A 10636-nucleotide genomic window follows, 5' to 3' on the forward strand; every position below is an offset into this window, starting at 1 on the left:
AATGCTTAACTATTACAGTGATCGGAGCCATGTAAGTGTGTTAGGCAAAGGACAGAGTCATTAATCTTCAAGCAGCCTTATATTTAGAAGTAGTGTAAAAATAGACATGGAGGGGAAATTTTATTTTCAAAATGTAGAAATGCAGTTCTAAAGCATAGGAGTCAGGTAGTGATGCATACAGCTTTTAAATATAAAAGTCAGATTCAGCATAATATTTGAATACCTACTATTAAAAATATTTACTAAAAATCTTTGCCTTCTACAGTGGTCAGGCCTAGTAAAACTGGTCAGAGAAGAGTACAATGAATTTTTTTAGTTCTATTCTTTTATGTTTAGAACTCCTGAACTTTTATGAAAACGGGGTGTATTCACATCACAATTTTCATCCTCCTTCTCCAATCCAGATTTAACAGGTACTTCTGTACTCATTAGCACACTATTATTATGTTGGATGGTAGACAGCCCTTAGATGTCATTTGATGCACAATGCATGAGCCTAAAGCCTGCTGCCTAGGTCTTAAGTTCCTTTCCCTTAATGTTTTCCCTAAATGTATGGATTAAACTGTGCTCAGACACTCAAACTCTAGAAAACAGTTATGCAATGTTAATAAAGCCATGCTGGATGAACTGCTGGAGAATTTTGTGCAAATAAATATTCCATGTTTCAGTCCCTGAGGAAAGACCAACACATGGTCCAAAATATTTATTCAATAACTCTGCAATGGCACATTAAACTTGCAGGTTGGTTTTATTGTGCTGTATATTCTGTCCAGGAAAAGAGTATTTCTGTGCCAATTCCACTCCAGCAGTGAACTGTGAAAAAATCACCCACAAATTCTCCAAGTTCAAATCCTGCAGTTATTTATACTGCTTATGTCTAAGCATTTGCCCCAGTCTGGCCAAGGGACAGGAATATCACATTAACACAGCACCTTACTTAAAAGGAAACAAGCTATCGCTGTCACCAAGAAATATTCTGATAGTGGCAAAAGGACTTTACTGCTTCCTTGACTTCAGATTGCTAAGAGTTTAAAACTACAATACGGAGAAACCAAGTTCCTGAACAGGCTGATAGTTGAGTAAACCATGCAGTTGTGCACTGAATATTCTCTGTACTGGTGCGGTTTTAGCACTGTGATTAGCACTTGATGTTACATGTATAAAAGCCTATCATAACTAGATAGTAACTTCACCTTCTGTTTCAGCAAAGGATATAGAAGTCTTTCAGATCAAACACCATTTCATTTTAGACTTAAATGATAGATCTGAGTGATTTAAACTTTTATAATCTATACTTTGTCAAGAAAACCCAAATATGTGTGCTTAAATCCAAGTACAGATTAAATTCATTGGCAAATATTGTTAGCATGCTATGTTGTATTATGTCAAAACAAGCCCATCTCTCCCAAATGTCTTAGAAAACAAAAGATAAATGATTGTGCATTGCATGATGATACCATTAGGTGTGCAACTTTGGTTCATGCAAAGTCTTCTTTCATGGACACACTGCTTCCAGCCCCAGACTCATGAATATCCTGCCACATCTTCAGCCATGTCCTTTCCACAATACCAAATGAATACTGTGGTCTGGCATACTGGTGGCAAAAACCAGGCCCATGTCATTTTGGCCATCTAGTCCATTTAGCCAAGACATTTCACCAGCCAAAAAGCTTGAACCTCTCTTTGACTTTCTATATTCTGGCAGGGGCCACCGGCTAATCAGTTTTTCTGTCCTCAAGTCCATTATATACAGATATTTGTTATCAAATAATAGGGCAAATATATCTCCAAAGCCCAGCAAGGACAAGTTTGCAAAATCAGGAGGCTTGATGACCCTGAAAGACAAGACAGTGTTTAAATCAGAATTGGTATCACTGTATATTATTAAACTTCATCCCTTATATGCATCTACAGACAGCAGAAATTGGAGTCTAAGGAAAAAATGATATAAGGAAGAAGTAGTTAGTTTCTCTAAAGAGCTGCCAATATGCCTTAATCCAGGCCTGTAATTCCAGTTCAGGCTCTGTGTATTTAAGATTGCCCATTTAAAACTTAATGACTGTAGATTAAAGCCTCCCTCTTAACAAAAAACAAGTTTCCACAAGGGAGGCACTTCTGAAAACTTTACCCAGTGTACCCAGGAGGAAACCCCTCACTTATATGGAGCCTCCCCTTCACACTCCCCACAAGAGGCTGCTTTAGGTCAATTCCTTCTTATTAGAAAATGTCCCACAAAGATATTTCTGAAGCCAGATTAGGAGGTGAAACTACCCAAAAGCAGGTAACAAAGGTAAAACTGTGCTTTTCTTTTGGGTTAGCGCCACAGCTGGCTGAATGAGCTAGTATCCTTCAAAAGAAGTCTGTCAGTATTTCCATAATTCCTATTCTTGGGAAATTATGATTTTGGATGCCAACACTATTCTGAGACTGAGCATACAATTAAGAGTAAGGCCATAACAGAACTTAATCTTCTCTGACCCCCTCATCTGCAGTTTGCAGGACATCTGACTACATCATTCCATTAAATTGAGGTGTTTTATGATGTGTCTCAAGCCTGACAGTACCACGAGAGGGATGGTCCTTATGCTTCTTTGTCCCACCAAATGGCTCTGTAGTCTACCACAGTGGTTTTGAACCAGATTGTTTTTCAAACCTCAACAGTAAAGCTTCACATGCAAAGTTAGTCTCAAACTGAAAGATTTACCTGAGAATATCATAGCTGGCGAAGTCCCACTGGTACAACCCTAGAGCTGAACTGCACACTATGTATTTACCATCGAAGTGCAGTCTGGGCTGCAATGAGATGCTGCGATCTTCAGATACGGACAGGGTTTTTAAGCATTTGCAGTTTATTTCTCTTCCAATAGGCCAAATCTGCAATTTAAAAAAATCCATTTTTTCCATACTATAAAGTATCTCAAGCTGTAAACTGCTACATGAATGCAGAGCGATTGCTTTGCACTTCTTTATGTGGTAGTCATTCTGGGCTGCCAACAACTAGTGAATTTAGACAAGTTATATTTCAGACAATTTCTGGAAGTGGAGTTCCTGACTACAGAAAGTATTTGGTTTTCAGGTTTTTCTTGCTTTCAGTCTACAGAATAGTAGTAATATTGATTCAAGCCTGAAGAGTTCCACTGAAGACGCTTTTTTAGTTAATAATCTCTTGAATACAGATTAAGTGAACAAGAAAACAGACTAGTTTTAGCAACAACAAATGTTTCACCAAATCTTTTGCTAGTCTTCTTAACTGTATTAGCTTTCTCTACCCAAACAGAAGATTAATAAAGTCCCAACGAGCACACTTATGAGAAACATTATGAAACTCTAAACTATTTATTAAAATCAGAACTCCTCCTCCCAACCTGTAAGCCCCTTTACTGAAGAAGAGTTTTCAACAAGAGTACAGTTGGCAGAGGCTGAAGGCACTTGGACTTATGCCTTACTGCAAACCCAGGGCTACCCACTTAATGCACACCCAGCCATTTGATACTCAGTCTTAAAACATAAAGCAAAGCATAGAACCACCACTAACTTCAAAGACCCATTTGTCTTCTATACAATGCTTCACTGATGGATTTTCCCACAGCCTATGTGCTCTTAAAAGCTCCAATGCATGCCCTAAATGCAGAAAGTACCATACTTCTCTGCACTGTGATACACATTTAAACAGATGCAGTACCCACCTTGATTTCATACTTATCTGCACTTAAAAGTATATAATCCCCAGGACTATGCATGAGAGATTTGACTTTACACTTCTGCAAAACCACCTGCAATTGAAGAAATAGTTAAATAGGTCTAAAGATCACTAAACAGAGTCCCTATTTTGTAAAATGTTAAATTACCTATTCAAATGTAGTGTAAAACTTGCTCTGGTTTATTGACAATTTGAGTAATTGAGGTTTAAATACACTTGCAATTCTGCTATGACTGTACCTAAGGGGCACAGGTTCTTTTAAAGAAGAATACTCTGTTATCAAAAAGAACCCAGAACAATTAAGATTTTGTGTTCCCACTGCTGACAACTCACTGTGATAGAAAACCCTCTCATGTTAAACTTAATTCTAGAATCACCCTGACCAGCTAAGAACTAAGCATTCCAGCTTCCTCGTTTGAGAAAACTTTGCTCACCTTCATTTTGACTGTACACTTTACAGACAAGCAGCACTTTTTTCATTGTAATTATGCCTTTCAAAGTAGCTTGGCTTCAGTACAATCACACTCATTCCTGGAATAAAACATTGAACCCTAATCATTCCATTCACTTTGCTATAGGAATTGCATCATGTAAGTGGATTGAATGTTTTTACTGTAGCTTTTGTAAGTGCCTCTTCTATAAAATATAATTGTAGCCATGTTGGTCACAGGATATTAGACAGACTAGATAGGTGAGGTGATAACTTTTAGTACCTTTCCCAGACCTGAAGAGCTCTGTGTGGCATGAAAGCTTGTCTCTCTCACCAACAAATGTTGACCCAATAAAAGATATTACCTCACCCACCTTGTCCCTCTTCTGGCAAAGGGTTATTTTGTAACATCTTAACAACGATTTTCTTTGAATCACAACTGACAATTCCTGCATCAACTGCTTATCTTTGGTTACTGACAGCCCACCCCTGTATGGCTGCAAGTGAAGGATTACCACTTGAGGAGGCATGGGATGTGTGTAAAACACACACACATGCACAGTATTATCTTGCAAAGCAAGATTTGACTATATCAATACAACCCTACCTTTGTGACCCATTCAGTGTGTCCAGTAAGTGTATTCAGGCACATTCCTGTTGATAAGGCCCATACTTTCAAAGTGAAGTCTGCAGAACCGCTGACCAGAACATCAAGTTCATCATTGTAGTCCACACTAAAAACTACAAGCAAGAAGGATTTTAAATGAATAGCACCACTCTCTACATTTATCCTCCATCTCATCTGAGATGAGGGTACCAGGCCAACACAATTAACCTCAATTTTCAAAGATTCTAATGGTTTAAACAAATTGAATGGTTACTTTAAATACATGAATCTATTATTTCCACCCCTTAAAGCTTAGATTCCCAAGCCTACCGGTTCTTCATAAAATTAGAACAGTATCTCAGTTAGCAGGGTTGTGTTTTGACTGATGTATGAATTAAGTGTTGTGTAACCTAATTATTTAGGCCAGTCCCCATTGCAGGTGTTCCAGAAGTCATTTTTAGATATCCTAGTTCTGAAAAGCCTTAGCCCAGGGGTCAGCAACCTTTCAGAAGTGCTGTGAGTCTTCATTTATTCACTCTAAAGGTTTCACGTGCCGATAATACATTTTAATGTTTTCAGAAGGTCTCCTTCTATAAGTCTATAATATATAACTAAACTATTGTTATATGTAAAGTAAGTAAGAGTTTTAAAATGTTTAAGAAGCTTCATTTAAAGTTAAATTAAAATGCAACACCCCCTCTCCCTCCCCCCCCCCCCAAACCGGTGACCAGGGTCCAGGAAGTGTGTGTGCCACTGAAAATCAGCTCGGGTACCGCTTTTGGCACCCATGCCATAGGTTGCCTACCCCTGCCTTAGCCTATCCAAAAAAAACCAAAAAACAAAATTACTACATTTAAAGCCTCAGCTGTTCTGCTAGGTAGCCTCCTGTCCTTGGTGCAAGATGAATTTCTAAGTGGGTATGTTTACACAGCAGAATTAGTAAATTCCGATACCCATCCAACTCAAAAAGACAAACTGGGGATCCACGAACCAGCCCAAATAACCGAGCTGTACGTGAGGGAGATTTGGAAGAGAGTTGGTGAGAGGGAATTCTCCCTCCAGGGTGTGGAGCTGCAGCTGCTACTGCAGCTTATTACACTTGCTGTAACCCCCTCCAGAGAAAGAGAGATGTGAAGAGTTACCAGTGATACAGGCAAGGTCAGATCTACTGGGCCTACCTCATCCCTCTCCCCAAATCCTCCCCCCGGCTTGGAATGTAAGTAGCCCTGGTGAATTGTGCTCCATATCACACTGAGCAGGCATCAAGTACTATACTACCAGTATTGTGTCCCTGTCCCTGCAGACCAGGGTGTGCCTAAGCCTAGGACTTACCCCAAAGAGCAAGCAGAGCTAGTGTGCATATTTGTAGGTCCGTCCCCCTACAGCAGGTTCCCCCTCAAAAAAGATGAGAAACTGATTCACAATATTAAACTTACAGCACAAATAGCAGTGTCTGCAGTACAATGGTCCAATTCTGATCTCCGTTTCTAATTTGATAGGGATAAATTAACAATTTGATTGATAGACTTAAAAGTTGAATAAAAGCTCAACATACCTGCGCCTGTATGCCCTCTGAAATGTTGGATCTTGGCCCCTGAGCTCCATTCCCAACAGGCTATAGTGTTATCAAAGGATCCCGTTACAAGCTTTTGCTCATCAAACTTCACTGTAGCACAAGTGTGTGTCTGGATACCATATATGCACTGCCCTGTGCTTACATCCCACAGCTTTGCAGACAAGTCATCTGAACCTATAGTTTAAGAACAAGATAGCTGGCTGCATTAAAGTGACATGTAATTCCCAGACTTCTACTGGGCTTTTCCCCATGTGTATCTTAAATTAAGTATTTCCTCTCCATTCACGCAGGGTGAGACTTACTTAATGAGCAAAGGTCTAGTTTTCCGGGAATGATGAAGTTTCAATATTACACAAACACAACTGCAACAGTTTCAACTTAATTGCTAGGTGCATGGCCTCCCAGTTTCCCACCTTCATTCCTTACAATTCCATCCCTCCTCCAACACCGCTGACAGCATAGCTATCATAAATCAGCTTAAACAAACTATATTGTTACCAAACACATGGTAAAGCTCAAAAATGAGAAATCTTTAAGCATCATAATAGACTCCAAAGCTACTGGGCTTCCCACCTGTACAAAGAAGTCCATCTTTATAGTAAAGTGCATATACTCTGGCACTGTGTCCAATTAATGAGGATGTCTCAAAGGCTTCATGGTCCTTCAGTTGCTTCATTCTTAAAATAGCCTTCAAGTAAACCTTCTTCCAATGCAGAGGGTCCTGAACAGAATCATCTATCTGCCAACCCAAGTTCTTACAAGCAGTTTGCCACACCTCTGTGCAGGCACTTATAACCTTATTCCACTGCTTTGACACGAGGCAACATGTGAGTAAGGTCCGAGGATCAAGCCATTTTAACAAATAAAAACTGAGTTCCAGTGGAAGGAGTTTGAGGAAGTCCCGCTTAAGGAGAATCTCTAGGTTATTGGAGAGGTGCCTGAGCTGGACTGCTCCACTCAAGCTAATCAGGTGATCCAGACTTTCATTTTTCTGCAAGTCCGTCAGAGAAAAAAATGTAACAGAAATGTTATCAAGCCATGCTTCAAAGTCCTTTTTCTCCATAAGGTTATGGAAAAATTTACCTGTGGTACATCAAAATATTGTGTTAGTTCTGTTAAAAAAGATAACATAAACATTTCTCATCTTTAATCATTGATTTATCAGCATTCTTAACTTCATGTTGATAATGTAAGTCAGTGTACAAAAAAGTACTTTTAATGCATACAATAAATAACTATATAGCATTTACAAAGTAGATTCAATGGTCTTAAGAAATGTATTTGGCCATAGTAAGTTAATGTTTCTCTAAGTACTAGTTTCAATGTTTTTCCTGTAAACATGCTTTAGATCCATCTTAGTTCCTTTAGGTATGGGCCATGCTTCCTTCACCTCTCTTTGGGTAGAACCATGTTCTTCAACTACCTTCAGACTGGATCTCTGTATATCAGGCACCCTGTTTCCCACTATATTAATGCAACAGCCCCAGGTGAGTTTGGCATTTGTAAGCCCTTTCATTCCAGGAACCTGTGACAGCAGCTTATTAAAATGAATGAAAAACAGCTCATTCGAAACACATTCATGCAAAGGTACAAAGCACACAGACCAAAGAGTAAAACCAGTAAACATCTATATGTATATTTTCCCTTTCCTAACCCTTAATCCTTCCTTGTCAACTTTGGTATAATTTATCTAGATCAGTTAGCACCATCTCTGAGTTGGTAGAAGCAGACTGTTCTGTTGCAGTTTGTCTCTTTCTCATGCCTGTCAGCTTTCACTGATGCTCCCTGGCAAATCACTCAACCAACTCCCTTTTCTTGGCCTGTTGTCTTGCAATGGTTTAGTATCCTCCTTTGATCCTAGGTTTAGCACTGGGAAGAGGAAGCCATTCTAGCTTGGATGGAGCCAGGTAAGTAGCTTCTTCCCAATTAATGGCTCAGCCACTGTTATTTTAACCTCTTTTGAAGCAAGTTTCCCCCTTACAGCTTCTTCTGATTTAACTCTATGCATTCAGACAGGCTAATATCACACCAAAAGTGAGGTACATAAGACTTTATGTACAGCTTCCATAAGATATAGATTCATCTAGGTATAGAAAATAAGCAATACTTCAAGCTGAGGTCACTAAAAATCACCATGAGTTATTTATTCTTTCAAAGAGTCTCTCACTAGCCACTTACACTAGTTAACCTATTAGACTGCTAGTTGAACCTAGTCTGTAGAAATCAAAATCGAAGGTACTGAAAAGGCATTAATTTAAGATTGCAAGAGTCTGTAATAAATTGTCTCCTATAGCAAAATATGTTAAAGTAAGGTATGTGTCCTAAAAGCATTGCAAGGAGGAAAGGTAAAGAACAGTTGTGAAGACTTATGAAGACACTACCTGGAAAGGTCTAGAGAACTTAGTCCTGCCATGAATGCAGGGGACTGGACTAGATGACCTCTCAAGGTCCTTTCCAGTCCTATGATTCTGACAGTATCTAGACATAGCTTCCTCTATGCTAGGAAAATGTAGCTTTTTCTGTACCAGTGCTACAAACAGCAGAAGCTACTGTGTAGACAGACAAGCTTTTAATACTGTGTAAATCTGTTCAGTCTACACCACAGTCTCCCCGTTGATAGCACTGGTGCAACAAAATACTTAGTTTTCCCATACATAGACAATGCCAAAGGAACAGCAGATCTGCAGGAAGAGCAATCCATTCACCTACAGATAACAAGGGTTTACTTCCCTCAAGATTAATAATGGCTTCTAAATCAACAGAAGTCTTAGGGAAAGACAGCTGACATTATGACCATAGTTTAATATGAGTTTTGTTAATTTCTCACAGATACTCCCATCTTGCACTCTGGTGAAAGGTTTTCCATGTAAAGTATGCATCAGCTTCTTAAAATCTCTGATCCTTGTTTGTTGTATACACACAATAGCTAAAGCCAGTAGTTATAACATGGACTGAGGAACGAAACTCAATCCTATATATATAAACCAAAATCTGTTCTGGTTTCTGACTAGTAAGTCTAATGATTTTGAGTAGAACAGAAAGCTTAACAACCAGTTGACCTACCCATCTCCTGAGTATGCAAATGTTGCAGAAATTGTTCTGAGTTTTCCAGCATTTGTTTCATTAGTGATTTTGGTCAAGCAACTAACTCAACAGTCTACTGCTTCTAGTCACAGTGGTGGTAATGTGTTATGTGTACAGTTCACCAAATACAGAACAGACCCTGATAATCAGTCAAAACTTCAGGCAACTTCTCGCAAGCCTTGCTACGATCTGAACTATGTAAAATCATACCCTTTATTAAAGCACAAACGTAGCACTAGTTGTAGAACGATTCCCAGCCTGGGCATGGTTCCAGGCAGGACCGGCGCTAGGATTTCTCGCGCCCTAGGCGCATGGCCATTTCACTGCCCCCCGCGCTGATCCCGCGGCTCTGGTGGAGCTGCCGCAGTCATTCCTGCAGAGGGTTCGTTGGTCCGTGGCTCCGGTGGAGCTGCTGCAGACATGCCTGCGGGAGGTCCACCGGAGCTGCGCGAGCAGCTGACAGTCCACAGGCATGACTGCAGCAGCTCCACCAGAGCCGCAGACCAACGGACCCTCCGCAGGCACCACTGCGGCAGGTCAACCAGAACTGCCTGCCACCCCCCCTGGCAAAATGCCGCCCCCCCAAATAATCCTGGCGCCCTAGGCGATTGCCTAGGCTGCCTAAACGGTAGCGCTGGCCCTGGCTGCAGGCTAGAACCTGGTTTTCACGGATTCCTAGGCCAGAAGGGACCACTGTGATCCTATACCTGGTTATTGTGTAAGATGGGGAGGGGAAGTGTAGCCACCTGCCAGCTACACTTTAGAATGTCGGGCGCTTGGTTGGGGGCTCCAGGAATACTCACCTTAGGTAGGTGTCAGGCGCAAGGAGTCTCTCAGCAGGCACCAGCCATTGCTCACTTGGCTCCCTAGAGCTCAACAGGAGCTGGGATTCCTCTGCAGCCATTTCTCCTGCAGCAGCAAAACAGAGATTTAGTCACTGCCTCTCCACGACCCCAGCTTGGCCGCTGCACCCCAGGCTCCCGCCCCGCGCGCTCGCCGACCTTAGGCTCCGCCCACACCTCGATCCCTCCCCGCAGGGGTCACAGGGGCCTGGGAGGAGGCGGCCGAGGCCCTGGAGGGTGAAATCGGGTCCTGCCCACCCCTCTCCCCAGGGGTCGAACCTGCCGCCACTAGATCCCACTACAGCCACAGCCTCGACCCGAGCAGCTTCCGGCGCGCACTCCACACGTCAGTGTCTTGCGCCGCGGCCTATCGCTGTTTCCGTCCTCCCGGCCCTAC

At 41.4% G+C, this 10636-nt stretch overlaps 1 protein-coding gene across 1 annotated transcript; it reads right to left on the reverse strand.

Moving 5' to 3' along the window:
- Nucleotides 1-95: 95 nt before the first annotated feature.
- On the reverse strand, nucleotides 96-10634 carry FBXW2 (F-box and WD repeat domain containing 2). The gene is made up of 8 exons (XM_050926715.1): nucleotides 10519-10634; nucleotides 10201-10306; nucleotides 6887-7396; nucleotides 6293-6487; nucleotides 4738-4871; nucleotides 3687-3773; nucleotides 2705-2874; nucleotides 96-1835 (listed from the first exon to the last, which is right to left on the reverse strand). Exons 3-8 carry the CDS (start codon nucleotides 7374-7376, stop codon nucleotides 1547-1549), a joined length of 1365 nt encoding a protein of 454 aa, XP_050782672.1. The 5' UTR covers nucleotides 7377-7396; nucleotides 10201-10306; nucleotides 10519-10634; the 3' UTR covers nucleotides 96-1546.
- Nucleotides 10635-10636: the final 2 nt, after the last annotated feature.

Source organism: Gopherus flavomarginatus, chromosome 17, assembly GCF_025201925.1.
Source record: "Gopherus flavomarginatus isolate rGopFla2 chromosome 17, rGopFla2.mat.asm, whole genome shotgun sequence".
In the NCBI taxonomy this organism is placed as follows: Eukaryota; Metazoa; Chordata; order Testudines; family Testudinidae; genus Gopherus; species Gopherus flavomarginatus.